We start from the raw sequence: 24,677 nt of genomic DNA, 5'->3' as shown, positions 1-24,677 counted from the left end.
GACCCCGTTCCTCAGCTGATGAACACGAAGTCGGTCCTGACCTGTGCTTCCTCTTTCCTTCTGCCTCAGCTTCTAAGTCACCGATCTTCCCGCCTGCTCTGGGCACAGGCTGAGCGCGGCTCCCCGTCCCGTCTGGACTCCCACGCGGCCCTTATGGCTGTTGCCGTGTCCAGATCCCGGCCACGCGTCTCAGTCCCGCGTTCCATCTCTTCAGCCGCGGGGGGGGGGGGGGGGGGGACGACTTTAACTTCCCGTTGTGGTGACGCCCTGTGCGCTCCCCACCTGCTGGGCATCAGACCCTTGCTGGCTGGTGTTTAGGAAGCGGGAACTCAAACCAGCGGGCAGCTAAGGTGGCGGCTGCCTGCACTGAGTCGCAGCATTTCCTCCATTGTCAGGGGCGGTTTCCCAGTCCCCGGGAGGACAGGGACTCTGGTCCCACTTGTGCAGCTCTCTCCAGAGCAGCCCCTGCCCTCGCCGGCCACTCTGCCCTGAATGGCGTCCCTTGAAGCACAGAATTTTAATTTTTTTTTGCTAGGTCGGAGGGAGGCCCGGGAGCCCGTGCGTGCACAAGGCAGATGGCGGCGCAGATACCGGGCCCTCCCTGGAACTCCTAACAGGTCAGCGTGCCAGACAGATGGCGACAGAGACTCCTTCCTGGAACCCGTGAGGGACCTGCCCGCGGTGGGAACCCCCGCAGCTCATGCCCCCGCCCTCACTGAACAGCTGTATTAAAGTGCCTCACTCCCTCTTGGCTGGGACTTCACTGGCCCCGCCCTTTGGGGCCCTGTGGCTCGCCGAGTGCCGATTAAAGTACCACCTTTGATTTGCCTGGCTCTTTAACTCTCTGACTTTGTCTCCTGCGCCGCGAACCCTTACATTTTTTAAATACATATGTTTATTGATGTCAGAGAGGAAAGAAGAGGGAGATAGAAACATCGATGATGAGAGAGAATCGTGGATCGGCTGCCTCCTGCACGCCCCACACTGGGGATGGAGCCCGCCACCCAGGCCTGTGCCCTGACCGGGAATCGAACCAGGACCTCCTGGTCCATAGGCCGATGCGCAGCCCCTGAGCCAGGCCGGCCAGGCCAGAGTTTTACGTTTTGACGATGCCCAGTTTGGCTGCTTTTCCTCTGTGCCGGGCGTGTGGAGCCATATCCAGGGCAGGGCGGAGTGCGGGGCTGGGCGGAGTGCGGGGCAGGCGAGGCCACTCGCTCCCCAGGCCGCCCTCCCGCTGTGCAGGGCCCTCCGTGGGCGGGTCCCCTGGAGCGCTGCCCTGGCACCTGCGTCCGGGTGAGCTCATCCGCCGGTCGGTTCCAGGACGCTCGCTCAGACACCCTCAGGAAGAAGTAACCAGGACACTCCTGTCCCCCCTCCCTGGCCCTGACCCCTGACCCCAGCCAAGCTTCCGGAGCCCAGAGCCCAGAGCTTCTGGAGCGCCCGACTTCCCCGGCCCCGCAGAGAGAGGAGGCGTGCCTGTGCGGGTGGTCGTAGTTTCTTCGGCAACAGGCTTTCCTGTGTGTGTTTGGCCCACAGCTGGGAGGGGCTCCAGGGTGGTGAAAGGATGCCTGTAGCCCTGGCCGGCGTGGTTCAGTGGTTAGAGCGTTGGCCCGTGTACCAAAGGGACTTAGGTTCAATTCCTGGCCCAAGTCGGGGTGCATGCAGAAGGCAGCCAATCAATGTGTCTCTTTCACATCAATGTTTCTCCCTCTCGCCCGCCCCCCCCACTCTCTCCCTGGGAAAAAATATCCTAAGTGAGGATTAACAACAACCAGAAAAAGGTGCCTCGAGTCTCAGGGAGAGGCTCGGGCAGAAGCCAGATTCGGGGGGACGCAGAGGGGCTCCGACTCCAAGTGCTTGAGGGAGCCTCTCTCGGAGACACGCCCGCCCAGCCCCGTCCTCCCGATGAGTTTCACCTGCTCCCCCAGGACGGGCTCCCAGGAAGTGAGCGCTGGGCCTGCAGGCAGCACCGGGGCCTGGCTCGGGGTCCTCTCCCCCCACGCGGCCTCCCGCCTCCCGAGGGCCCCCTCCCCCGTGTGGGGAGGCCTCTGCGCGGCCTGGAAGGGGGCGCGGCCACCCCCACGCGGGGTTTGCATCTTCAGGATCCGCTGGGCGCCCTGGGCCTCTCACCAGCTCTCTGCACTCCAGAACCACAGCGGGGGGCACAGCAGCCCCAAGAGAGGTAGGTGGGGCCGCGGGGCAGGCTGAGCCGGCGAAGGGCCTGCCCCTGGGAAGCAGTGCGGAGGGGTGGGGGTGGGGAGGCGGTGGTGGTAATTCTGACGCATCTGGGCTCAGGGTTGCTGGGCAGAAAGGAGTTGGCGGGTCTCAGAGGCCGAGGGAGGCGAGATGGTTCTGAAGGCGGCGACGGGAAGGGGGGCGGGGGCCGGAGCTGGAAGAAGGGGCGTCCGGGGGTCTGTTCCTTCCACACGTGGAAGCGGGAGACCGGTCGGGGTGGGGGTGGGGTGCCGAGGGCATTACCCCGCCCTTGGACCAGGGCCATCCTGTGGGCTGTGATGCGGTGTCTGGCTGTGTTTGACCTGCGTTTCCCCGGCGACTGATGATGCGGGCGTCTCTGCGTGTGCTTATTGGTGTCTGGACCCCCTTCCTTTGGAGCCGTGTATAGAGATCCATTGTCCGTTTCTCGCTGGGCCGTTTCTCTGCTCTGAGGCACAGACATGTCATGTCGGCTGGTGGCGATCCTTCCTCGGGTCCACGCGCTGCAGACGTTCTCTCCTCCTCGGAGTGGCCTTTTCGCTGTCTTCATGGGCTCCCTGGAAGCGCAGAATTGCAAACGTTGGTGCTGCCCCGTTTATCTGCTTCCTTCTGGGGCGCGTGCTTGTGGTGCCATATCAGGAAACCGTTGCCTAATCCAAGGTTATGATCACTTACGTGTAGTTTTTTTCTACAAATGTTACAGTTCCAGCTCTTATGCTTAGGCCTTTGATCCAGTTCAATTTAAATTTTTTATATGGTGTGAGGTAGGGGTCCAACTTCCCATTTGCACAGAGGCATCTTGTTTTCATCATTTTCTGCAACTTCCTGGGTTGTTGTTTTTTTTCATGAGCTGGGCAAGCAGGTCTCATTTGTGCTGCGCCTGAGTTTGCAGGGACGGTCCGCCGGTCCTTCTCAGCGGGGGCGGCCGCGGGGAAGGGGCCTACGAAGCGAAGCTCAGGGCGGGCGTCAGAGGGCACAGGTGACTCGTGAAGGCTGGCACCCATGTTACCCTGCAGTTAAAACCAGGAAAGTCCCCTGGTGGGCCAGTCCCCGATGGTGTGTGTGATCATGCCCCTGGCACCCCGCAAGGAGGAGCGGGTGATACTGGGAGAAAGAGGGAGCGGGAAGGGAGTGGGAGATGCGGCTGCGAGGAGGGGTGTGGGGAGCTCAGAGGGCGGGACATCAAAGAGGCAGTGGGCCCAGCCGGCGTGGCTCAGGGGCTGAGCGTCGACCTATGAACCAGGAGGTCATGGTTCCATTCCCCGTCAGGGCACATGCTGGGGTTACGGGCTCCATCCCCAGTGTGGGGCGTGCAGGAGGCAGCCGGTCCATGGTTCTCTCTCATCATGGATGTTTCTCTCTCCCTCCCTCTCCCTTCCTCTCGGAAACCAGTACAAAACATTTTTTAAGAAAGGGGGGCAGTGGGTGGGCCGCGGAACAAGCACGGCCTCCTCTCCGAGCTGGCGTGTTCGGCGTCGGGTCAGGGGTCCACGCTCCGTGGGACTGTCCCTGCAAAGAGGGCTGGCGGTGGGCACCTGGGTGAAGCTGACTCATCCTCTCAGCCCACCTTTGGGAACGATGCCCAGTCCTGCTCCCAGTGCGTGGAAAGGGAACCCCTGCCCCATGGCCTCAGCTGGGGGCGGGGGGCGGGGGGGGCAGTACGGGACCTGCTCTTTGTCCGGCAGGAAGCAGGATGGCAGTGTCTGCCCGGGTCTGGCCCCAGCCCAAGGCTGAGCGCCCACACAGCTCACCCAGGACCCGGCGAAGGAAGGACACCCCCTGTTGGCCAGCGCGGCCCAGAAAGAGTGGGCGGCCTCGGGACTGCCCGCCGGCGCCGGGTCAGGCCCTGGCTGAGCACCCGGCTGGCAGGCGCCAGGGAGAAGCCACATCTGCTCTCGGCCACTTGGCGGCCAGCGGCTGTGGGCTGCGGGGGGAGCAGCCTGCAGGGGCGGAGGGTGCGAGCCCACAGGTGCCAGTGGGTGACGGTGTCCCCCCTGAAAGACAAGCCTCGTCCTCGGCCCGGTGCCTGTGCGTTGGCTCCTCTGGAGCTGAGGGCTTTGCAGGCATCATGGACTTGAGGATCCGCCAGGAGGCCATCCTGGGTGTGGCTGGGCCCGTGTGCAGTGACCAGTGTCCAGGAGGGAGAGGGGAGGGAGACGTAAGGGACGCGAGAAGAAGGCTGTGTGCAGGCAGACACAGGCGGAGACCGGAGAGACCGCCTCAAAGCGCCAGGGCCCGGAACCCGGAAGGGCAGGGAGGACCCCCCCCCAGACCTGGGGTGGGGGGTGCGGGTGAGCCTTGGCCTCCAGGACTGGGGAGAACTGGTCTCTGTTGTTGGAAGCCATCAGGCTCTTGCTGGGTTGCCCAGGAAACAGATGCAGGGGGCCGAGTCCCACCTGCCACTCAGGGCTCCTCCAGCACAGGGCATCCCCCAGGCTGCGTCCAGCTGAGCCTGCGAGCTGCATCCCCTGAGGCCAGAGGCAGCTGAGGACCCTGCCGGTGCCCACTGGGCTCCCACGTCCCCAGGTGCCCGTCTGAGGGCCCCCAGGCCGCCCACAGGCGGTAGGTGGGGCTCAGGGGTGACGATAGGAGGTTCAATGACCACATGACGGAGGCCTCGCTGCTGAAACAACACGATGCCAGTTTAATGTTTTCGGAAAGAGTGTCGGGGCAGCGGGGAGCGGCAGCGGGCACCCTGCCCAGGGCACCCTGCTCGGGGACACCCTGCGCAGGGCATGCCCTGGAGGCACGGAGTCAGCGTCTGACCAGCAGAACTCCTTTGGGGGGACGTGTGGGCCCCGGGCTCATGGGCCCCAGATGGTGAAGGGAAGACTCCCGGGGCCGCTGAGGGCCGGCAGGTAGGAGTGCAGTGACCAGGGGAGGGCATTCACAGACGGGGAAGGCTGCCTGGCCACAGTCGGCCGCAGGCCAGAGCACCAATCTCGGCAGCAGCCCCCGGGCGCCCCATACCCACCCAGAGGGGGTCTGACCCCAGGGGGTGGGACATGCCTTCCCCCTGGGAAGCCCGAATCAGGCGGGGCCTGAGCCCTCCCAGCTCCTCCCACGCTGATGTGAGACGATCAGAGGCCCGCTCGCCCCTGGTGGCTGCCTGAGCGGAGGGTCAGAGGTGATGGCCCGGGACGGGCATGGAGGCCCTGCCCAGGCTGGAGGGTGGGCAGTGGAGCAGGGCCAGGCCAGACTGCACCGTTCTGCGTTCTGCGTTGGGGGTCCTGAGCTTTGCTCCTCAGAGAAACATCTGCAGGTCTGGGGCCCTGAGGTGCCCCGCTGCCGTCGGGGGCCCGTGGGCGACAGCGAGCCGCGATCCCAGCACAGAGCCCCAGGCCAGGGCCGGCTGTCCCTCTGCGAAGCTGACATTGGCTTCCCCAGCCTGACCCCCCTCACTGTTGCGGCTCAGAAAGACCCCTGAACCCTCGGGCAAGGCCACCCGGACGTCCCCAGGAGGCGGACATGGGTCCCGCTGGCCCGTGGGAAGGCTCCTCCGTGGCCTAAAAGAATGGAGCCGGGTGTGGCCACTCTGTCTCCTGTGGAGAGGAGAGAAAACGGCCCCCTGGGCGGGCGGCTGCTGGAACACAGCACCGCCTTCCTGCCTTCCCTGCGGCTCCTGGGCTCGGCTCAGCTTTCCAGATTTGCATAATTACTTGGAGCTGCAGGAGGAGGGGTGACTTCCTCTGGGACCCCGTGCGGGTCAGTTAAGGACACGTCCACAGCGGGGAGCGGTGGCCAGTCTCACACGGCGCCCGCCCCGCGATGTTACCTCCGGAGACAGCGAGGCTGGGCCCGCACGGCCGTCTGCCCCTCCCTTTCCCGTGCAGGGCCTCGTGTGGACGCCAAAGCGGGGGACGCGGGGACCCGGTGACCCAGCGTGGGGAGGAGCTGCCGGGGGGCAGGCGGCCTGTGCTGGGCCGCGGGGTCGCGTGGGGCGGGAGCGGGGAGGTCGGCCTCGGAGGGCGGGCGGCGCTAGGGCTCGGCCTCGGGCTTGACCAGGTAGCCGCTGAAGGTGATGTAGGTGTCGAACTCGTCGCTGAAGACGGCGTTCTCGCGCTCGCCCTTGAAGAGGCGCACCCACACCTCGTCCTGCTCGCGCAGCGCCAGCATCAGGCTCTGGCTCTGCATGATGCTGCGGTCGCTGACCTGCGCGTACAGGATCACCACCTCCTCCGCGTTGCGCATGACGTGCAGGTACGTCTCCTTCTGGTTCCACGTGTGCACGTTGAGGCTGAAGAAGTAGACGCCGGGCACGTAGCAGTAGAACTTGCCCGTGAACATGTTGAAGTGGCCGTACAGGTTCACGAACTCCGTGTCGAAGATGACCGTCTGGTAGTAGTCGTTGCTGTGCAGCGGCTTCTTCCTGCCCACGGAGAAGGCCGCGTAGTGGTTCTTGCACCGGTCGCCCGGGGCGCCCATGGAGCCCTTCTGCCCCTTGGGGCCCGCGTGGCCCCTGGCGCCCGCCGCGCCCGTCTTGCCGTATTTTCCCTGCAGGCCCCGGTACCCCCGGTCGCCCTTCTCCCCTGAAAGGGACAGAAAAACACGTGGCGTCAGGCAAAGCCGACCCAGCCCCAGGGCGGTGCCGTGTCCACCCAGAGGCAGCAGCGTTAGGGCTCCTGCTGGGACGTCCTGGCAACGGAGAGGGAACATGTGGGTTTGTCCAAAGGCAACAGCCGCCGCGTCCAGGCCGCGCTCACGGCGCCATGGACTGCAGATGTTCGGACGCAGGTCCCGGGCCCAGCCGCGCGTCTTCCCAGCGCGATTTTGCAGGGTTAGCCGCCGCGTGCAGCACCCGGGCACGCAGATGGCTGGATGGAGGGCGGGGGGAGCACCAAGCGCCAACACAGGGACCCCAGAGGCCCAGTGTGTGAATGCAGGTGGGGAGGCCAATCCCTCCCCCTGGAAAGGGGCCAGGAGCCTCCAAAACAGCACTTCCTCCCTCCCCCAGGACAGCCTCCCGAGCCCCGGGCCCCGAGGGAGCCAGCCCGCCCCTCCACCCTGTCTGGACAGAGCAGCCCCACGCCCCGGGGGACAGTCCCTCCGCCCAGCTCTGCAGCCCCTGACCTTTCAGGATGGTGATGTTGATCTGTGGCACCGGGACAGTGGGGTACAGGGGGGTGCCGGGGTCGCAGCAGCGATAGCATCGGGAGGCCGGGGGCTCCTCGTCCTGCCGGGGGCTGTACTTGCCATGCTTGTCCTCGGCCCTGAGGGAGTAAGGACAACACAGGTCACATGACAGCCACGAGCGGTCGGAGCCGGAGCCCCTCCTCTGCCAGGGCCTGGCGTCCTGACCAACCCTCTCCCCCCCACCCCCGCCCCCGCACCCGGAGACGTGCGGCCCTGTCGGCTTTCCCTCAGCACAGACCCACGGGGCCCGCAGCGAGGTCTGGGAGAGAGCCCCCGCCCTCTGTGAACAGCAGTTAATAGTGATGGGCCCTGGCCAGTGTGGCTCAGTGGATAGAGCGTTGGCCTGCGGACGGAAGGGTTCCGGGTTCGATTCCGGTCAAGGGCATGTACCTTGGTTGCAGGCTTGATCCCTGGCCCTGGTCAGGGCATGTGCGGGAGGCAACCAATTGATGTGTCTCTCTTGCATTCATGTTTCTCTCTCTCTGTCTCTCCCCCTCGACCCCTCTCCCTTCCACTCTCTCCAAAAAATCAATGAGAAAATATCCTTGGGTGAGGATTAACCAAAAACAATAGAAACAGTAATAACAAAAGCAGCAATAATCTGAGGCTTTGCCAGAGGGAGGCTGCTGGGAGACCAGCCCGGAGGACGAGGCCTTTGGGCGCCGGTGACGATGCCGTGGCTGGCCGTCCCCTTCATGCGTCTGCGATTCTAGAAGATGCTCCATCTTCTAAGCCGGCTCACTGTGAGTGAGAGGGTCTGGCTGGAGGCTTGGGGTCCCTTTGAGCCCCGAAGCTGGAGATGAGAGAGAGCAGCTTGACATGGGAAGACCTGGCTCCGGGCTGAGTGGACGGTGGCGGCCCCATGCTGCCACCTGGTGGCGATGTGCCGCACTGCACGGTCCTCTCGTTGCCGCACCGGCTGGGGCAGGACCCTCTTGGAGGGGACACGGTCTCTCGGTCCCTCTCCATGGGCCCACTCCTGAACGAACCCACTCCCACGTCTGCCGGGAGCCGGCCCATCCTTGCTGTTTCAAAGGACCTGGCATATATGGCATACTGTTCTTAACATGTTTGCTCACCTTCTTGGCGCTATGTGTTTTAACCAAGGTCACCTCTCTGAGAAAGGTTGTTTCCCCAGGTAGGGATTTTCCCCTGAAGTTAGGGAGGGAGTAAAACCCCTTAACTAAGTGCCAGGCGGGTAATTAATCACTTTAACTACGAACAATCATGCTTAAGCTACATAATCTTTACTCCCTGGAATGGAGATAAGAAACGCCCTAACCTTTGGAATAGAGATTGATAGGATTGGAATCAACTGGTATAAATACAGATGTAACAAGACAACAGACACACAGAACCTAGACACCGAACCTGCACAGAACCTAGAGACAGAAGAACTTCGCTGGAGAGAACATGGTAAAAGATCCTGGACAGAACCTGGCTACAGAAATTGGCTGGAGAATCTAGACAGAACATGGCAGGAGAACCTGGACAGAACTTGGCGACCGAACCTGGCTGGAGAACCTACAGAACCTGGCAATAGAACCAGGCAAGAGAACCCAACCATGCTGATCAACTGAATGCTGCCCCCGAGTCTTTCCCTCTTCACCAACTCCATCCACACCTTTGGGGACCCCTGGACCCACTGGGGTTGGACCCCAGCACACGTCCACACCCCAGAATATCCAGGAAGTTGGAATATAGGCCCTGGACTCAGCCACCCCCAATCTGGCCAGGACTCTCCATCCAGAGGCTCAGCAAGCCCCACGAGGCATGCGTGTAAAACTGGTGGCCGGTCATGGTCGCTTCGCCCCTCGAGCCTCTTCCTTCCACACCCCTAACTAGCGTCATCAGTCACCCTGGACGCAGGGCTCACACTGCACATCCCAGCTGCGGGCCGGCTGCCCCTCCTCCTGCACCGGGGAGGCTCCTGGCTGAGTCTTCCCAGCACCCCCACCTGGCACTGTGTGCGTCTGCCCCCCACAACCTGAGAGTCCCCGGGGGCCAGGGACCGTGCCCTGCGTGTGTCTGCCCCAGGGCCTAGGAGACGGCCGGCCCAGTAGCCACTCAATCCATGTTTGTGGCATGAAAAGCAGAAGAGGGGGGCAGGGAGGAGGAGGCTGGTTGGGGAGGGGGTTCCTTTGCCCAACCCCCCCCCCCCCCCAGTCACACTGTTCCCTGAAGAAGCCGAAGGCTGGGGACCAGGTCGGACCAGGGCTCACATCAGTGAACACACTGAAAGCCGGAGCCGGCGTCACCTGGGAGCCAGGACCTCACGCGTCACAATGACAGTTTCATGAGAAGCCCGCACATTCTGTTCCTACAAAGCCTCCCACAGGGCCTGAGGCCTGTCATGGAAGGTCAAGTGCGGAGACGGTGCCATTCGGAAGTCTCATAACGTCTCGGGAAAGCCACGCCTCTGTTGCCCACGTCAGCGATCCCACCCCATCCTCTCCCGTCCTCAGCTTAATCCGGTGGCCGGGGTCGTGGGACCGGCTCTGGGCCCGCACCGTCCTGCGCCCACTCCCGGGACCCAGCAGGTCAAAGGCAAAGCGAGGAGAGACTCCGAGGCTGGGCCGGGGCTGGCTGTGCTCTTCAGTTGAAGCTGAGGCTGCCCACCCCGCCCAGGGCCGCACTCCTCTGGGGGTGGCATGAGGCTGGTCCCTGTCTCAGCTCCAGATGAGCTGCCGGGTCACTGAGAGGAGAAATGGCTCCTCCGTCCTCCAGGCCACCTTCCCTGAGGGCAGCTCCCCAGCATCAAGAGGGGAACAGGCCCCCTGGGAGCTGGGACCCCAGCCTCAGCCCAGCCAACCAGAGCTCCTACAGCCACACCTGCACCCTCACCTGCACCCTCAACTGCACCCACACCTGCACCCACACCTGCACCCTCACCTGCACCCACACCTGCACCCTCACCTGCACCCACACCTGCACCCACATCTGCACCCACACCTGCACCCACACCTTCAGCCTCACCTGCACCCTCACCTGCACCCTCACCTGCACCCACACCTTCACCCTCACCTGCACCCACACCTGCACCCACACCTTCAGCCTCACCTGCACCCTCACCTGCACCCTCACCTGCACCCACACCTTCAGCCTCACCTGCACCCACACCTGCACCCTCACCTGCACCCACACCTGCACCCACACCTGCACCCACACCTTCAGCCTCACCTGCAGCCTCACCTGCACCCTCACCTGCAGCCTCACCTCTCAGCATGGTCCAGCAGCGGCTCCTCGGTGCCCTCCTGCTCCTGCTGCTCCTCTGGGTCAGGTGGCACGCGGCCCAGCACCGGACCACAGGCGAAGGCCAGCAGCAGGCAGCACGCCATCACGCGTCCGGGTCCGCGGGAGCCCATGGTCCCGCCGCGCTCTGCTGGGGGAGACACACCGGGGGAGGCGGTTGGCAGGGGCTCCGCAGAGAGACAGCCGGGAGGCAAGTTGTTCCCAGGCCCAGGACACTGCTGGGAGGGCGACCACACACACGCTGTCTCACACACACGCTGTCTCACACACACACTGTCACACACATTGTCACACATGCTGTCTCACACAGTCACACATGCAATACACACATGCACAACCCTCAGTTTCCATTCACACACATAAGCACACTCACAGGTTCACAAGCACCCACATGTTCACACACACGTGCATACACTTGACACACCTCGGTCCACTTCTACACGCAAACTCACACCCTGTCACAGTTTCACACTCATGCACACACTCAGCACACTCACACTTGCAGCATACTCACACACTCAGCACACTCACACTCAGCACACTCACACTCACAGCGCACTCACACACTCAGCACACTCACACTCACACACTCAGCACACTCACACTCACAGCGCACTCACACACTCAGCACACTCACACTCAGCACACTCACACACTCAGCACACTCACACTCAGCACACTCACAGCGCACTCACACACTCACACACTCACACACTCAGCACACTCACACTCAGCACACTCAGCACACTCACACTCACAGCGCACTCACACACTCACACACTCACACACTCTCACACTCTCAAGTACTCCCACGTGCACTCCCAGAATCCATGTGCACACAGCTTGCCCCTGGAGCCTCAGCCCCCCCCCCCCCAGGGCCCTGGGAGCACCCAGCTGCCTGAGCCCACAAGCCGCCCAGGAAGGGACCCCGCAGCCGCTGGGCCCGCAGAGGGACATTTATCGCCCGGTTAGCACAATGAGCAAACTCCCCGCAGTGAGTCACGTGGTCACTGTCGGTGCCCGGGCCCCAGCGGCACCACGGAAACGCGTGAGCAGGCAGGTGGCTGCACGTCGCTCTGCGGCCACCAGGGGGCGCCGCCAGTGAGCGTCCAGGAGCATCCAGTTTGGAGAGGGGTTCAGGCCCAGGCCCAGGCCCAGTCCCGACCCCGCGAGTGGACGGCTGTCTCCAGGGGGCCAACCCCTGTCTCTCGCTCCCGGTGCTCAGGGGCTCTCAGCAAAGCTGGACAGCCCTTCCAGGAAGAGGCGTCCCCTGGGGTCCCCATGAGCCCCCGAAGGGGTGGTGCTTGGGCTCAAAACAGCCCCACTTCTGTGCTCAGGCCCCCATCCTGGCTCACCGTGTAACTGGAAGGACCTGTGGGCCCGAGTGCCGCCGACTCGGCCGCCCAGGAGGAAGCGGCCATGGGAACAGGAGCCCCGACCCCGTTAGGGTGGGACCAGCCTGGGGGGGGGGCGGGAGGGAGGGGAAGGGGGGCAACAAGCTCCCTGCGTCCAAGCTTTCCTTCCTCCTCTGACCTTTGGGGAAACACTGAGGCGGTTTCTTACGTCCGTGGCTGCGTGGCTGTCTGCCGGGGAAGGTGGCTTTCACAGGCCCTGGCCTCGGGCTCCTCACACCCCACAGCGCGGAGGCCTGGGGGCGGCCAGGGCGGGACCCTGGGCACAGGGCCGGCCTGTGGGCTGCACGCTTCACGCCGCGTGGGAGGGGCTCTGGAGAGACCCCGTACCGAGCCCAGGGGCCCTGGGGGAGGCACAGAGCCTGGGACAGAAAAGGCAGGTGTGACGAGACTCAGAGCCAGGAGGGCCGCCCCCCAGGAACCTCCTTCTCCCTGCCCCCCACACCTCCGCATGACCCCACCCTCCACCGCAGGGCGGCAGCGGCCCCCACCTCCAAGTTCTCTACCAGCCAAGCATCAGGCCCGAGACCTTCCCGTGACCCAGACCGCTTGCGCCATCCCCTCGTCACCCCCAGTCCTTGCAGCCTCCTTCCACTGCCTGAGACAGTGTAATTCATAAAGTGCACATTAAAATCCATTTAAAAGCCGATCAATGGTTCTCTCTCATCATTGACGCTTCTATCTCTCCTCCTTTCCTCTCTGAAATCACTAAAAATATAAGTAAAGAAAGAAAGACAGGGACAAAGATTGCCCGTTAGCCTAAGATCGCCTGATCTTCAAGCGCCAGGGGAAGGGGTCGGGATGCGGACTCCACAGGCTGCCCTGCTGTCCCATCAGGATCTTACCTGCCCTCAAGCCCGGACTTCGTGCCTCCTGTCCCGCCTGACACCTCGCCCGCTGCCGCCGGCGGAGCCCTGCCCTCCTCCTCCTCACGCCTGTGGCTCGCCCTCGCCCTCTCCGCCTGCGGTTCTGCTCGGCCTGCGGCTGCACAGCCCACGGGACCTCTGGGCCTCCTCGTGTCCCCTGGACCAGCCTGAATTTGACCGCTGTCAACAAGCGTCTGTCCAGTTGAATTCTCCGCATCTCCCTATCTCTGCATTTCCTGTTTTTCCCTGTCGCCTTAAGAATCACTCTTTTTTTTTTTTTCTTTTAAATGCCAAGCTTGCATTTTCTTTCAACTTGTTTTTTGTTGGGGGCAGGGTAGGCGGGCGGGGCGGGGAGGAAATCTAGGGAAGGCGGGAAAACAGCAGAAGCTCCGGGGGCTCCTCGGCCGGGCTCCACGGGCCCTCGGGTCGGGCCACTCTCTGTTGTGGGACCGTCCTAGGCGACGTGGGGGGTTGGGCAGCATCTCTGGACTCCACCGCGGGGCCATCAGCACCCCACCCCGAGCTGGGACACCCGGAAAGTCTCCCGCGGTTACCACGTGTCCCCGGGGCACGCCCCCTCCCCCCAGAGTCAGGGCTCCACCGTCAGTTTATTTCTTTCTTTTAAAAATATGTTTATATTGCTTTTCAGATAGAGAGGGAGGGAGAGAGATAGAAACATCAATGAGAGAGACACATCGATCGGCTGCCCCCCACCCCGCACGGCCCCTGCTGGGGATCAGGGCCGCAACCCAGGCATGTGCCCCGCCCGGGAACCGAACCCAGGGCCTGTTGGTCCATGGGCGATGCTCCCTCACTGAGCCACACCGGCCGCCATGTCTCTTTCTCGTGGGGAAAAGGGGTTTCTGTGCCCGGAGCGGTGGTGGGGCCAGCGTGCGGCTGGCTCGGGGTGTCGGTGGACGTGGGCTGGGGGGGTGACGGCCCAGCAGAGTTGGGGCGCCGGGCGGGCCGTGAGGGCAGAGGGGCTCCGCTCTGGGCGCCTCCCTTCTCCAGAAACGTCTCCAGAACTGTTGTGCCGAGGCCGGCGGCAGAGTCCACGTCGCACCCGCCTACGTTCACTTGGTCACCGGGGCCCGACCTCGGACGGTCAGCTGCAGACCAGCGTCCCCGCCGAGGGACAGGCCTGCCCCTGGAAGGCAGCTCCGGCTCAGCGGGGGCGGGTCCGGGAAGCGGCTCCCGGGAGATGGGCCGCGGCCTCAGCATCTGGGGTCACTCCCAGCGTGACTCAGTCTGGACTCGCCTCCCCAAGCCCGGGAAGAAGTCCGTTTGCCAGGTTCCAGGGCACCCCCAGGAACGCCCTTCCCTCCCGCCTCCCCTCCGGACCCGCAGCTCCTCAACCCACCCCGGGGCCCCAGCTCACGGCCCCCAGCGAGGAACAACCGCCTCCCAGCAGGAGGGGGCGGAGAGGGGAGGCTGCAGACACCTCCTCATTCACAATCTACCTTCTCAGTCCTGCGTGGGCCTGGGGTGCACCCCCCCTTTTTTTAAATCCTCACCAAGGATATTTTCCCACTGATGTTTAGGGAGAGTGGAAGGAGGGGAAAGACAGAAACACTGATGTGAAACACATTGATTGGTTGCCTCCTGCACGCGCCCCGACCAGGGCCCAACCCCAGGGGGAACCTGAAACCTGGGACCTGCCCTTGACAGGAATCAAACCCGGGACCTTTGGTCCATAGGCCGACGCTCTGTCCACTGGGCCGCCCGGCCAGGGCTGGGGTGCAGCCTTTGAGGAGGTGATGCTCACAGTCCGTCCGAGCTTTCTTCTGGTTAAAATCGCCCGTCGCCTTTGGCCCCGCCCACTCCGTGTTGTCACCCCGAGGCTGACAGTCACCCCCCTGGCGGGGCGGGGTGGGGGGGGCACTCAGCACCACATGTTGGAGCCGCACCCGCCCAGCGCCGGGGACAGAGCGTTTGGTGAACACGGTGTTCCCACCGCCACGGGCGGAGCCAGGGTCACCGGGACCCGGATGAGCAGTGGTTAGCAAACCAGCCCAGCTGCCCGGGTGCCGAGAGCCGGCAGGAGCCCCGCGGGCGCGTGCCGAGTGCGGCCTGCACAGCCTGGGGAAGGGCTCGGGACACGGGATCCACCACAGACTCCCGAGGATCGCAGTCTCGCGAAGGAGACAGACGGCCGAGGGCAGCGCCGGACAGACGGCCCGCGAGGAATCGAAATGGCGCGTGGGAGGCATTTTGGCCGGCGCTGCCCCTGCGGGTGGCTACCTCATGGCAAATGAATGACATGGAGACAAAATTCAAAATTCAGCTCCTGGGTCAGGCTGGCCACATCCCAGCTCTCGGGAGCCACGCACGGCTGGGAGCCACCGCGTCGGGCAGGCGGGCGGCGGCGGGGCAGGACTTTCCCGGGCGGCAGGGAGCGCCCATGAGCGGTGTTCAGGCGCAATGCGGCCGGCGGGGCGGGGAGGAGGCCGCAAAGCAAGAGCAGCTGGACGTCTGGAGTCACTTAGACGCCTGCCTGTCCTGCACCCCCACATCGCATCAGCCACCAGCCCCCTCTAACATCCCCCGAGGGTCTCTCCTCGTCCCCCCACTGGCCCCATCCCAGGCTTCCCAGGAGGCCTGGCTGTGCTCCAGGCCTCAATCCAGCCCAGACCAGCATCTCTGTCGGGCTCTGATAGGGCCTGGACGTCGCCCCAAATTCCACCTGCGTCTCCCGAGGAAGCTTGGCCTCTGCTGGGACCCCCTCCCACACCTCGTGTCTTCCGGGTCAGGACGCAGGTCAGCTCCGCGTCCCTCACATCCTCATGCGCACAGGCCTCGCCAGCCCTCAGCTGCCCGCGCTCCTGCCCTCGCTGCCCTGACACCCGCCGGGATTCTCCGGCCGACCCGGCCCCGAGCTCTCGGGTGCTGCAGGTCTCCTGGGCCCAGGCCCCGGGTGCCCGGGAGGGAGAAGGCATCGTGTTGGGGGTGCCCCTCTGGCCCCGATGACCATCAGGATATTCTCCCCAGAAGCCGGTCCTCACATGTGCCGTCCACTGACCGCGCTCGGGCCCCGGCAGGAGGGGCAGGGAGACGCCAGCTTGTGCACGACGGGGTCCCCAGCTCCAACGCCCATCTCGTAGCTCATCGTCCCTTCTCGGCCCGCAGCCCCAGCGGGTCCCGGACCCTCTCCCGTGCCCCCAGTCGTGTAGAGGAGGCGGAGGTGGGGTGCGGGGGTTCCTGTCACCGGGACGTGAGCGGTGCTTTCCTGAGAGACGGGGTGTCCCCACACACTGACCCTCCCCTTCCAAGAAGCGGCTCTCGGGGCTCAGGGGAGCAATCACCTCTGAGGGCTGTTTGTTTTCCCCGGGCCCGCGGCCAGGGCTGGGTCGAGGCTTTCGGGATAAGGAGGGACTCGGGAGCCGGCTCTACTGGGGACAAAACAGCGAAGGAAAAAGGGGCCACGACCCCCCGCACCCTAAAACATCTCCATCCTCTCCTGGGGCGACTCCCGGCCAGGAACGGCTCACCTGGGGCAGAGAGCGGACGTAGCCGGCGCTGCTGCCCAGGCCCTGCCCATGGGGCCCGGGGGCTGCCGGCGCCAGGCCTCCGGGGGCATCTGCCAGCCGGCCAGCGCTCCGCTCCCTCCCGGCCCAGCGCAAACAAAGGTTTCCTTGACGGGCCTGTCCTCAGCCGACCTCCCGCTGTGGTCTGGGCAGCGCTGGCCGCTGCTTGGAGAGCCCGCGAGAGAGGAGCGGGGAGAGGAGCGGGTGCTGCCCCTGAGCCGCCCCGCAGGTGGCCTGGCCCGGCCCCTCCCCGCAGCCCACGCCCTCGGGAGCCGACCGCGCCCCGACGGGGAGGAAGGACCGGTCCGCACCTGCGCCCGCCACCCGTCCTCTCACAACAGTGCGGCCGTCTCTGCGTTTGGGGCCTGGACGTCACCTTCGCGTTTGACAGCTGCCTCCAGGGCCAGAGACCGGGCCCTGTGCCCCGCCCGCCGGCTTCCGGGCAAGACGAGAGTCCAGCTCAGCGTCCGGTCAGCCCACTGCCCGGCCCGGCCCCGCGGCTCTGCTGACAGCGCGCCGTCCTCCATGCCGGCCTCCCGCCTCCGCCGGCCGCGGGCGCTGAGCGGCTGCCAGCGATGGCCACGGCCTCCTCCTGCCCAGCGCCGCCCTCGCCCCTGAGAGACGTGGCTCTCCGCTGTCCGGGGCCCTCGGCGCCTCCCCCCACTGGCTGCCTGTCACTCCCACACGGTGGCGGCGGCTGAAAGCTCCCAGGCTCGGTCCCCACCCGGCCTGTCTGCTCTCCAAACGGTAGCCACGGGCCCCCGGGGCCGCTAACTTCGTCAAAATAAACAAAACGAAGACGAGCACAGAGTGAACGCCGGCCGGGGGGGACGGGGCGGGGGCACTCTCTCTGCAGAAAGACCTGCTGGCGGCTCCGGGTCAGAACCAGGTCCCTGACCACCTTCCGAACATCTCTCGGCTCCATGTAGACCCTGGACCCAGCGCCCACCGGACCCGCTGCCCCTGAGGCTTTCAGCTGGTGGAAGACGGTGCCGATGGCACGGGACCCAGGCCGGAGATCGGGGAGCCATGCAGACCCGGGCTTTCGTGCCCGCCACCTCTGACCCATCCCCCCATGCCAGAAGGTCCCGTCCACTCCCCCTCGGCCTCTGTCACCGCCCCTGTCAGCTCTTGGCTGCCTCCCGCCTCGCGTCTCTCCACTGTTCACCAGGGGCAGCGTCCACAGCTGCAGATCCGAACCCCACCCTTGGCTTCCAAGGGTCACGTGGAAATAAAGGGACCGTCTAACGCCGGCTCCCGCCTCCCCTCCGGCCCTGCCGGCCCCCCCTCCCTGCCCATGTGTCCTTCGCTTGGGCCGTCTGGAGCTACTCGAAGTCCCCAACACCAGTCCAGGTCCCCTCGCGTCCCTCCCTCCATCGAGGTGACCTTCAGGCTCCAGCCCGGCCACCTCCTCCGGGAAGGCCCCTCTCCTGCCTCCGGTCCAGGCGTCTGTGAGCATTGCTTCCTCGCCCAGCCCCTCGGACCAGGCGCTCCTCCTGAACGGGAGCTGGGCCTCAGCTCCCACGGCCCCGGCGCTGGCGGTTGCTTTCGCCTCTGGTGGACCTCCACTCGCTCCTCCCGGCCACTCCCCAGCAGCACCGTCGTCCCAGGGGGCTGGGGAGCCCACACAATTGGCTGCGGCCTCCCTCAGGGCGGGGTGGCTGGACGGACGGGGGACAGGGGGGCAGAGTGACACAGGGCACAGGACTAAGTGTCCGGGGGACACGGAATCCTGGTGTGGCCATTTGGCTGTCTTTCCTTCAAATGCGCCTCTTCCCTGCGCTCAGAAAATCGGGTGCTTCAGAAAGGGGCACAGCCCACGCCCCCGTGAGCCACGGCCACCAGCCCCCTCTGCCTGCCGACGAACAGTCTAATTACACAAACTAGGGAAGCGAACGCCTCCCGCTGTGTCCCGGCTGGTGCGTCCCAGCTTGTGCGTCCCGGCTGGTGTGTCCCAGCTGGTGCGTCCCGGCTAGTGTGTCCCAGCTGGTGCAAACCAGGACACGCACCTCAATAAACAAGCAAATGATGCCGGGAGGGGGTCTCCCTTGTCAGCAGCCCCCTCCGTGGCCTCTGCAGACAAATGACGGTTTAGGGACGCAGAGAGGCGTTCACAAGTGGCGACGAGCGAAAGCACAGGCTGCAAACACGCGTGCACACACACACACACACATACAGGCACACACAGGACCCGGAGGCCACCCACCTGGCTGCTGGCAGCCAGCACCTCTGGGTGGTGGAGCACGGATGCGCCGTGGGCTCGCTTGCGCCGGCCTGGGTCTGGGCCCTGGACCAGGCACAGCTTTTCCCCATTAAGTCCACGTTGTTTTCCACTTAGAGAAGCGACAAATAAGCCCCACCCTGGGCCTGCAGATTCGGGGAATTTGCCTCCATGCACAGAACAGCAGGAGGGGGAGGGACTCGCACGGGCGCGTGGGATACGAGTCACCCAGGGCCGGCGCCCACGGTCTTTCCCAAGTGGTTGGTGAGTGTGTGCCGAGGACCAGGCAGAGGGCGGGTTCTGGGGCGCGGGGAGCAGGCGCCTCGAGCTGTGGACACAGGTCAGGCCGGACGGACACTAGCCGGACCAGAGTGGGTGGCAGCAGTGGCACCTGCCCTTGGGGAGCTGCCCACGGACATGGCTCGGTGCCACGGAGCCACGGCCCTGCGCCCACTGCACAATGGCCACGCACGGTCATGGCCATCGTTTATCAGATTCCGCTAACAGCCCCTAAACCGTGATTAAGTGACGACAAGGTGGCGGCTCGGGCGGCTGCGTTTCCACATACAGTGTCACCGACTTCAGTTTCTCCCGTGAGCCCCTCCCCCAGGCCGCACAGCGGGGAGGGGCTGGAGCTCAGGTGAGCCCCTGGGATGCCTGACCCTTCACCTCAGGATGGCAGGTGGGGCAGGCTCAGCCCACTGCGGTCCCACAGCGCCCGCTGCCGGACGTCCAGCTGCCGGGCGTCCAGCTGCCGGGCATCCAGCTGCCGGGCGTCCAGCTGCCGGGCGTCCAGCTGCCGGGCGTCCAGCTGCGGGGCCCACGTGGCTCCACCTGGAACAGCAGCTGCACGTTCGGCTCCGAGGAGCCCGCCGCCCGCCGGCCCTTGCCTTCGTTCATTCATTCACTCACTCACTCACTCACTCACTCACTCAGCAGGTCGCTGAGCGCCTGCCTCTGCTGGTGCTGAGGTTTCTCCGGGTGCCAGCCTGCCAGCACCTCACAGCCCATCCCGGGTTTAGTCCCTTGGACTCGGGCACAGCATCACGGGGAACGGGCCCCTCAACACGCAGGGCGCGGGCAGCGTGGCCGTGGGACGGGCATGTGCAGAGTGGACAGAAGCCCGCGTTGGTAGAGGGAGGAGGACGGGCAGACCGCGTCCTGCGAGGCCGCGAGGGTTCTGTCCAGCCCCCAACGCCCTCCGGTGGCCGGCAGCCCATTGGAGTGGTGCCTGGGGATTGGCCTGGGGACCCCTCCTAGGGGACGGGAAGCGGGAGGCGACGGGAGCTGGAGTGGACAGTTGGGGGGCCAGGTGTCGGCCTCTAGCCCACGTCCCCAGCTGCCCGGCCCCCACAGGTGCCATTCCCAGGCTCCTCACTCAGTCTCATCACTGTACCTCCAGGGGGAGGGGAGTCCTGATGTCTGAAGTCCCAGGAGCCCCACAGACCCTCCAACCCCCAATCCACTCCCCTCTCCCAGCACCCACTTGTCGCTTCCCAGGGTGGAGGCCTGAGTGTTTGCAAGCACCTCCCAGGCCCCTCCCCGAAGACCAGCCCTGGTGCCCCCAGGGCTCGTGCGTTCTCCGGCCCTGGATTTCCTGATCCCCCCCCACCCGCCCACCGTCTGCCTTATTCCCCTGCCCCTGCCCTCAGCCTCCAGCGCGGCTTCATCTCGTTTCAAGGAAAATTCCTGCAGGAGCCAGGGAGCCAGGGAGCCAGGGAGCCAGGGAGCCAGGGAGCCAGGGAGCCAGGGAGCCTGGGCCACGGCCGTCCCTACAGCCTCCTGGACGGGCAGATGCCCAGGCGGCTGTGCCAGTCCCATGCCCAGCTGAGGAGGGTTGGCTCAGGGGCCTCCAGGGCAGGCGAGGAGCACCCACAGGGGTGGTAGGAAGCCTCCAGTGCCCCTGCCCACACCGCCCCCTTGGAGCCCAGCTCTGGGAAGCGAGGTGGGCAAGCGTGGTGCCTGCCCAGGACGCGGAGGGCCATGCGCACCTCCGTTTCACGGCATCTCTCCGCTGGACCCGTAGAGCAGATGTCCCCACAGGGGCCACGAGCCCCCACTGCTATCGCAGCCTGAGCCTGTCCCGGAAGGCGAGGGGTGAGTGTCAGAGGTCACAGAAGCTTGGCTGCGGGCTCGGGGAAAGGGGAACCCCAGTGTGCCCAGCCTTGGCGTCCGTAGTTCCGTGTGCAGACTGGCCCTGCCAGGCCAGGGACCTGGCACGGACCTAGGCAGGCTCCTGAGGGTCCCTAGCCCCGGCATCTGGGACCAGATCTTGGGGCTGCTCCCCGCGCCCACCCTCCCCCCCCCGCCCCCATGCAGGCTCTGACGGGTCCTGTCCACACCGTCCTCCAAGCTGCAGAGAATCCTGGCACTGCGTGAGGGCCGGGAGGTGCCTGAGATCTTGTCCAGGGAGCTGCCTGGTCTCACTTGACTTTAAGAGACGGCAGAGTTCACCCAGCCAGTGTGGCTCAGTGGTTGAGCATCAACCTAGGAACCAGGAGGTCATAGTTCGATTCCCGGTCAGGGCACATGCCCGGGTTGTGGGCTTGATCCCCAGTGTGGGGTGTGCAGAAGGCAGCTGATGCATGATTCTCTCTCATTGTTGATGTTTCTAGCTCTCTCTCCCTCTCCCTTCCTCTCTGAAATCAATAGAAATATTTTGAGAGAGAGAGAGAGAGAAAGAGAGAGAGAGAGAGAGAGAGAAGGCAGAGGGCAGAGTTTCACAGGTAAAATCAGGACAAAAATAATACCCCGCAGTCCACGCAGTCCTTACACACCGAGGTGAATTGCTGCCGAAGGCCAGCCCCCAATTAAATATCTCTGGGTCTCGGGCAGGGAGACGGGGTTCCCTCCCCAGTGGAATGGCAGGCGGTGCTGCCTGGGGCAGTCGGCTGAGCTGGGGACCCGGAACCCCCAGCCTTCAGGTCCCAGGGGCCCCGGGCCGGGCACAGGGACCGGCACTCGCCTCTAGCCCCGGAGGGAAAAGTGCAATGAGCCTCTGAGTCCCGGGGGGGCGCCAGCAGCTCCCGCTCTATCTACCAAATTCCTTTCATCTCTGTTTTGATGGGTGACGTTGGAGGCCAAAATATTTGGTTTGTGAGTCATGCTAATTACAGCTGGTGGCTAGGGGCGGGCGAGAGGCACCAGCAAGAACAACGGAAAGCAGCATATTCCAAAAAGTCACGCCGCGCTGCTCCCTGAACAGGGCGGGCCGTCCCGTCCCGCGGGAGGAGCCTGGGCCTGCCCGGCCACGTCGGCTGTCCGCTCCCACCTGCGGGGTGCCTCTCCCCCTGCTCATGTGCGCCCCGAGGGCAGCAGCATCCTGCACGGAGCTCCGCTGTCTCCCGGGCATATGCCATGTAGGGGGCACTTCCCTCGGCCTCGAGACGGGAGAAGGAGGAGAGAGAGCAGGAGGCAGAGCAGGAGGCGAGGCCAGGGTCCCTGGGAAACAGAGCCGCCTTCCTTGTACCCAGGGCCTGTCTCGGGGGCAGCTGGGAAGCGGGAATTTGGAGATGAGCAGCTAGGGTTCCAGCCTGAGCGCCGATTGCTGTGCATCCTCCAGCCAATCACATGCCTTCTCTGCGCACAGAGATGCAGGCCGGAGGCCTGTCCTGGTCTCCTGCCTCCAGGCAAGGGGTGAGCTCTCGGAGCTCCGACGCCGAATGTGCCATGGACAGGCTTGTGGGGAATTATGCTCTGGGCCTGCTTGTGTGAGAAACACACACACACACACGCACACACACGTGCACATATGCACACACGCACATGCACACACATCCAGGCTGCCACTATTTTTATTGCCGCGATGGTGGTTGGAGCTCCTCTCTCCCCCTCGGCTCTCAGGTCAAGGGGGAGGAGGGGAGGAGAAAAGGGAGGGGACGAGTCTGCCTTCTGACCCCCGTCTCCCCTCCACCTGCGTGTCCTCCCTCCCGTCCGGTCACAGGGACAGGCGGCCTGAGAAGAGCGGCCTCCTGGCCCCGCGGCCTCTCCCCTTGGCGCCCAGCAGCAGGGCCTCGGTCTGGGGACGTGCGTGGCGGCGGCCCTCCTGCCCGAAAAGGCAGGCCCCGCGGCCTCCGAGGACCTAGCAGCCCCCAGGGACCCGGGCGCAGCCAGCAGTGGAGGAAATTCCGTTCCTCAGGACACTCCGCCTTCTCTGCGTTTCCCTTTCTGTTCATTCTCACCTGAGCATATTCTCTCTATTGCTTTTCAGAGAGAGTAGAAGGGAGGGAGCGAGAGAGCGAAAGCGAGAGAGAGAGAGAGAGAGAGAGAGAGAGAGAGAGACAGAGAGACAGAGAGACAGAGAGACAGAGACACACTGACAGGTTGCCTCCCACAGGGGCCGGGGAGAGAACCTGCCCTTGACCGGAATCAAACCCAAGACCCAACCATGCATGGGCCAGCGCTCTAACCATTTAGCCACTGGCCAGGGCCACTCCTCATTTTCAAAGTTCCAAGTGAGCCCAGCGGCCTCCATTCTCAGAAACTAAGTGAAAAAAGGCAGAAACAGGCCCCAGCCAGGAGGCTCCCTGCCCCCCAGTGGGTCACGAGGGCTGTGAGTGCCCAGCATTGGGGCAGGGGGTGGGGGGGGGCGTCCACGGGAGACACCGGGCTGCCAGGAATCGGCACGGTGGGCCCAGGCGGACACGGTGCGGGGCCAGGACGGTGGGAAGTGTACCTGCAGCCTGGCCATGCCCGGGAGCGCTGGGTGGTGTGGTGTGGGGGAGCTGGCACCCAGAGGCCGAGCAACCAGCGGCCAAGGGCAGGTCAGGGGCTCAGCCCAGCCCCGGGCCACTCCCAGCAGCCTGGGCCGCAGCCCAGAGGGTCCCTGGAAAAGGGACCTGCATTCTCCCATCCAGGCCGGAGCCCTGCCGGGAACCCCACGGCTCAGGTCAGCACCTCCTGTCCTGGGTGGCGTCCAAGTGGCCACAGGCGGGCGGGACTGACCTGCTGTCAGGTGGTCCAGGCGGCATCGGGGTGGGGGGCTCCCCACAGGAGCAGAGGGGGACTTGGGTACCATTCCTTTCCCTTTCACACCCTCCGAAAACTGCCAGAGAAGCAAGAGGAGCCCCCACAAAACTCAGGGAGAGGTCCCCGCTCCTGGCAGCATCCACCGGCCACAGAGCCCGGCTCGCTCCCTGCAGGACCCAGGCTTGGACCTCCCCCTGCGCCCAGTCTTTCTGCCGCTCTGCCACAACCGCCACCAGGGCCACCAGGGCCCCTCCCACTGGGCTCCTGGCCCGCCCGGCAGCTAAGGCGTCTGCCCCATCGCCCGGCTCCCGGCTCCCGCTGAAGCCGCTAAAGGAGCCGGGGCAGCGCTGGTCCCGCCGCCGCGTCCCGCCACCTACCTCCAGCCGCGTCCTCCCGCGGCCTCCCGCTCTCAGCGCCGCCTCTTAGAGCATCTCCCTCGGCAGCGGAGCCTCCCGGGCAGTCGGGGGAAGAACAGACTTGTCCGAGGAGAGAGCCGGGAAGAGGGAAAAAGTCCTCGGGGAGAAGGCGTGGAAAGGGGGGGCGGTGCAGGCAGCGGCCGCCCCGGCGGCACCTCGATCTCCTGGGCTCCAAGGTCTCTGGGCCAGAAGCGGAAACGGGTTTCTCGAAAGTGAAGGAAGAGCCGGAGCGAGCCGGACCGACGCGTAAGGAGCGGAGCCCAGCCAGATGTGCGCGGCTCCAAGGCTCCCAGGGCCTGTTATCCAAACAGCAGCCGCCGACAGTTAACTGTGTGTGTGCCCGGCAGGCAGGGAGGGCCGGCTGCCCCCTCCTCCCGCCGCCCGGAGCTGGCCCAGGCGGGACAGGGTGGCCACTCGGAGTGCCTGGAAGTCCACCCCGCTGTGGGGCGGCTGGGAGCCCAGGACAAGATGGGTTGGGGACCCCAAGTTGCCTGGTGGCAGGGGGTGGGATCCGGGAGCTCAAGGGCACCGGTAGCCAGCGGGGAGGGATCCAGTCTCGCCCGTGGCAGCCCTGAGACACGCCTTGGATCGGGGCCTCCACCTGGGGACAGGGACCACGGGCGTGTGGGGAAATCTGTGAACCCCCCCCAAAGCAGAGCGCAGAAGTGCCT

General features: G+C 65.0%; 1 protein-coding gene across 1 annotated transcript; it reads right to left on the bottom strand.

Moving 5' to 3' along the window:
* Positions 1 to 4,836: 4,836 nt before the first annotated feature.
* On the bottom strand, positions 4,837 to 24,182 carry C1QTNF1 (C1q and TNF related 1). Its single transcript, XM_081110375.1, has 4 exons — positions 23,968 to 24,182; positions 10,564 to 10,729; positions 7,285 to 7,424; positions 4,837 to 6,743 (listed from the first exon to the last, which is right to left on the bottom strand). The coding sequence occupies exons 2-4, from the start codon at positions 10,710 to 10,712 to the stop codon at positions 6,193 to 6,195; spliced, it is 840 nt and encodes a 279-aa protein (XP_080966501.1). The 5' UTR covers positions 10,713 to 10,729; positions 23,968 to 24,182; the 3' UTR covers positions 4,837 to 6,192.
* Positions 24,183 to 24,677: the final 495 nt, after the last annotated feature.

The sequence above is a fragment of the Myotis nattereri genome (genome assembly GCF_964212035.1).
Source record: "Myotis nattereri genome assembly, chromosome: 16".
NCBI classification, from domain to species: Eukaryota; Metazoa; Chordata; class Mammalia; order Chiroptera; family Vespertilionidae; genus Myotis; species Myotis nattereri.
This window is presented reverse-complemented; position numbering and strand designations above follow the sequence as displayed.

Excerpts from the sequence above, each read along its gene's own strand:
- C1QTNF1 (XM_081110375.1), bottom strand. The coding sequence starts at position 10,712 with ATGGGCTCCCGCGGACCCGGACGCGTGATGGCGTGCTGCCTGCTGCTG. Across the intron at positions 7,425-10,563 it reads CTGCTGGACCATGCTGAGAG|GGCCGAGGACAAGCATGGCA; the intron begins GTGAGGCTGCAG and ends TTACTCCCTCAG. Across the intron at positions 6,744-7,284 it reads CAACATCACCATCCTGAAAG|GGGAGAAGGGCGACCGGGGG; the intron begins GTCAGGGGCTGC and ends TGTCCCTTTCAG.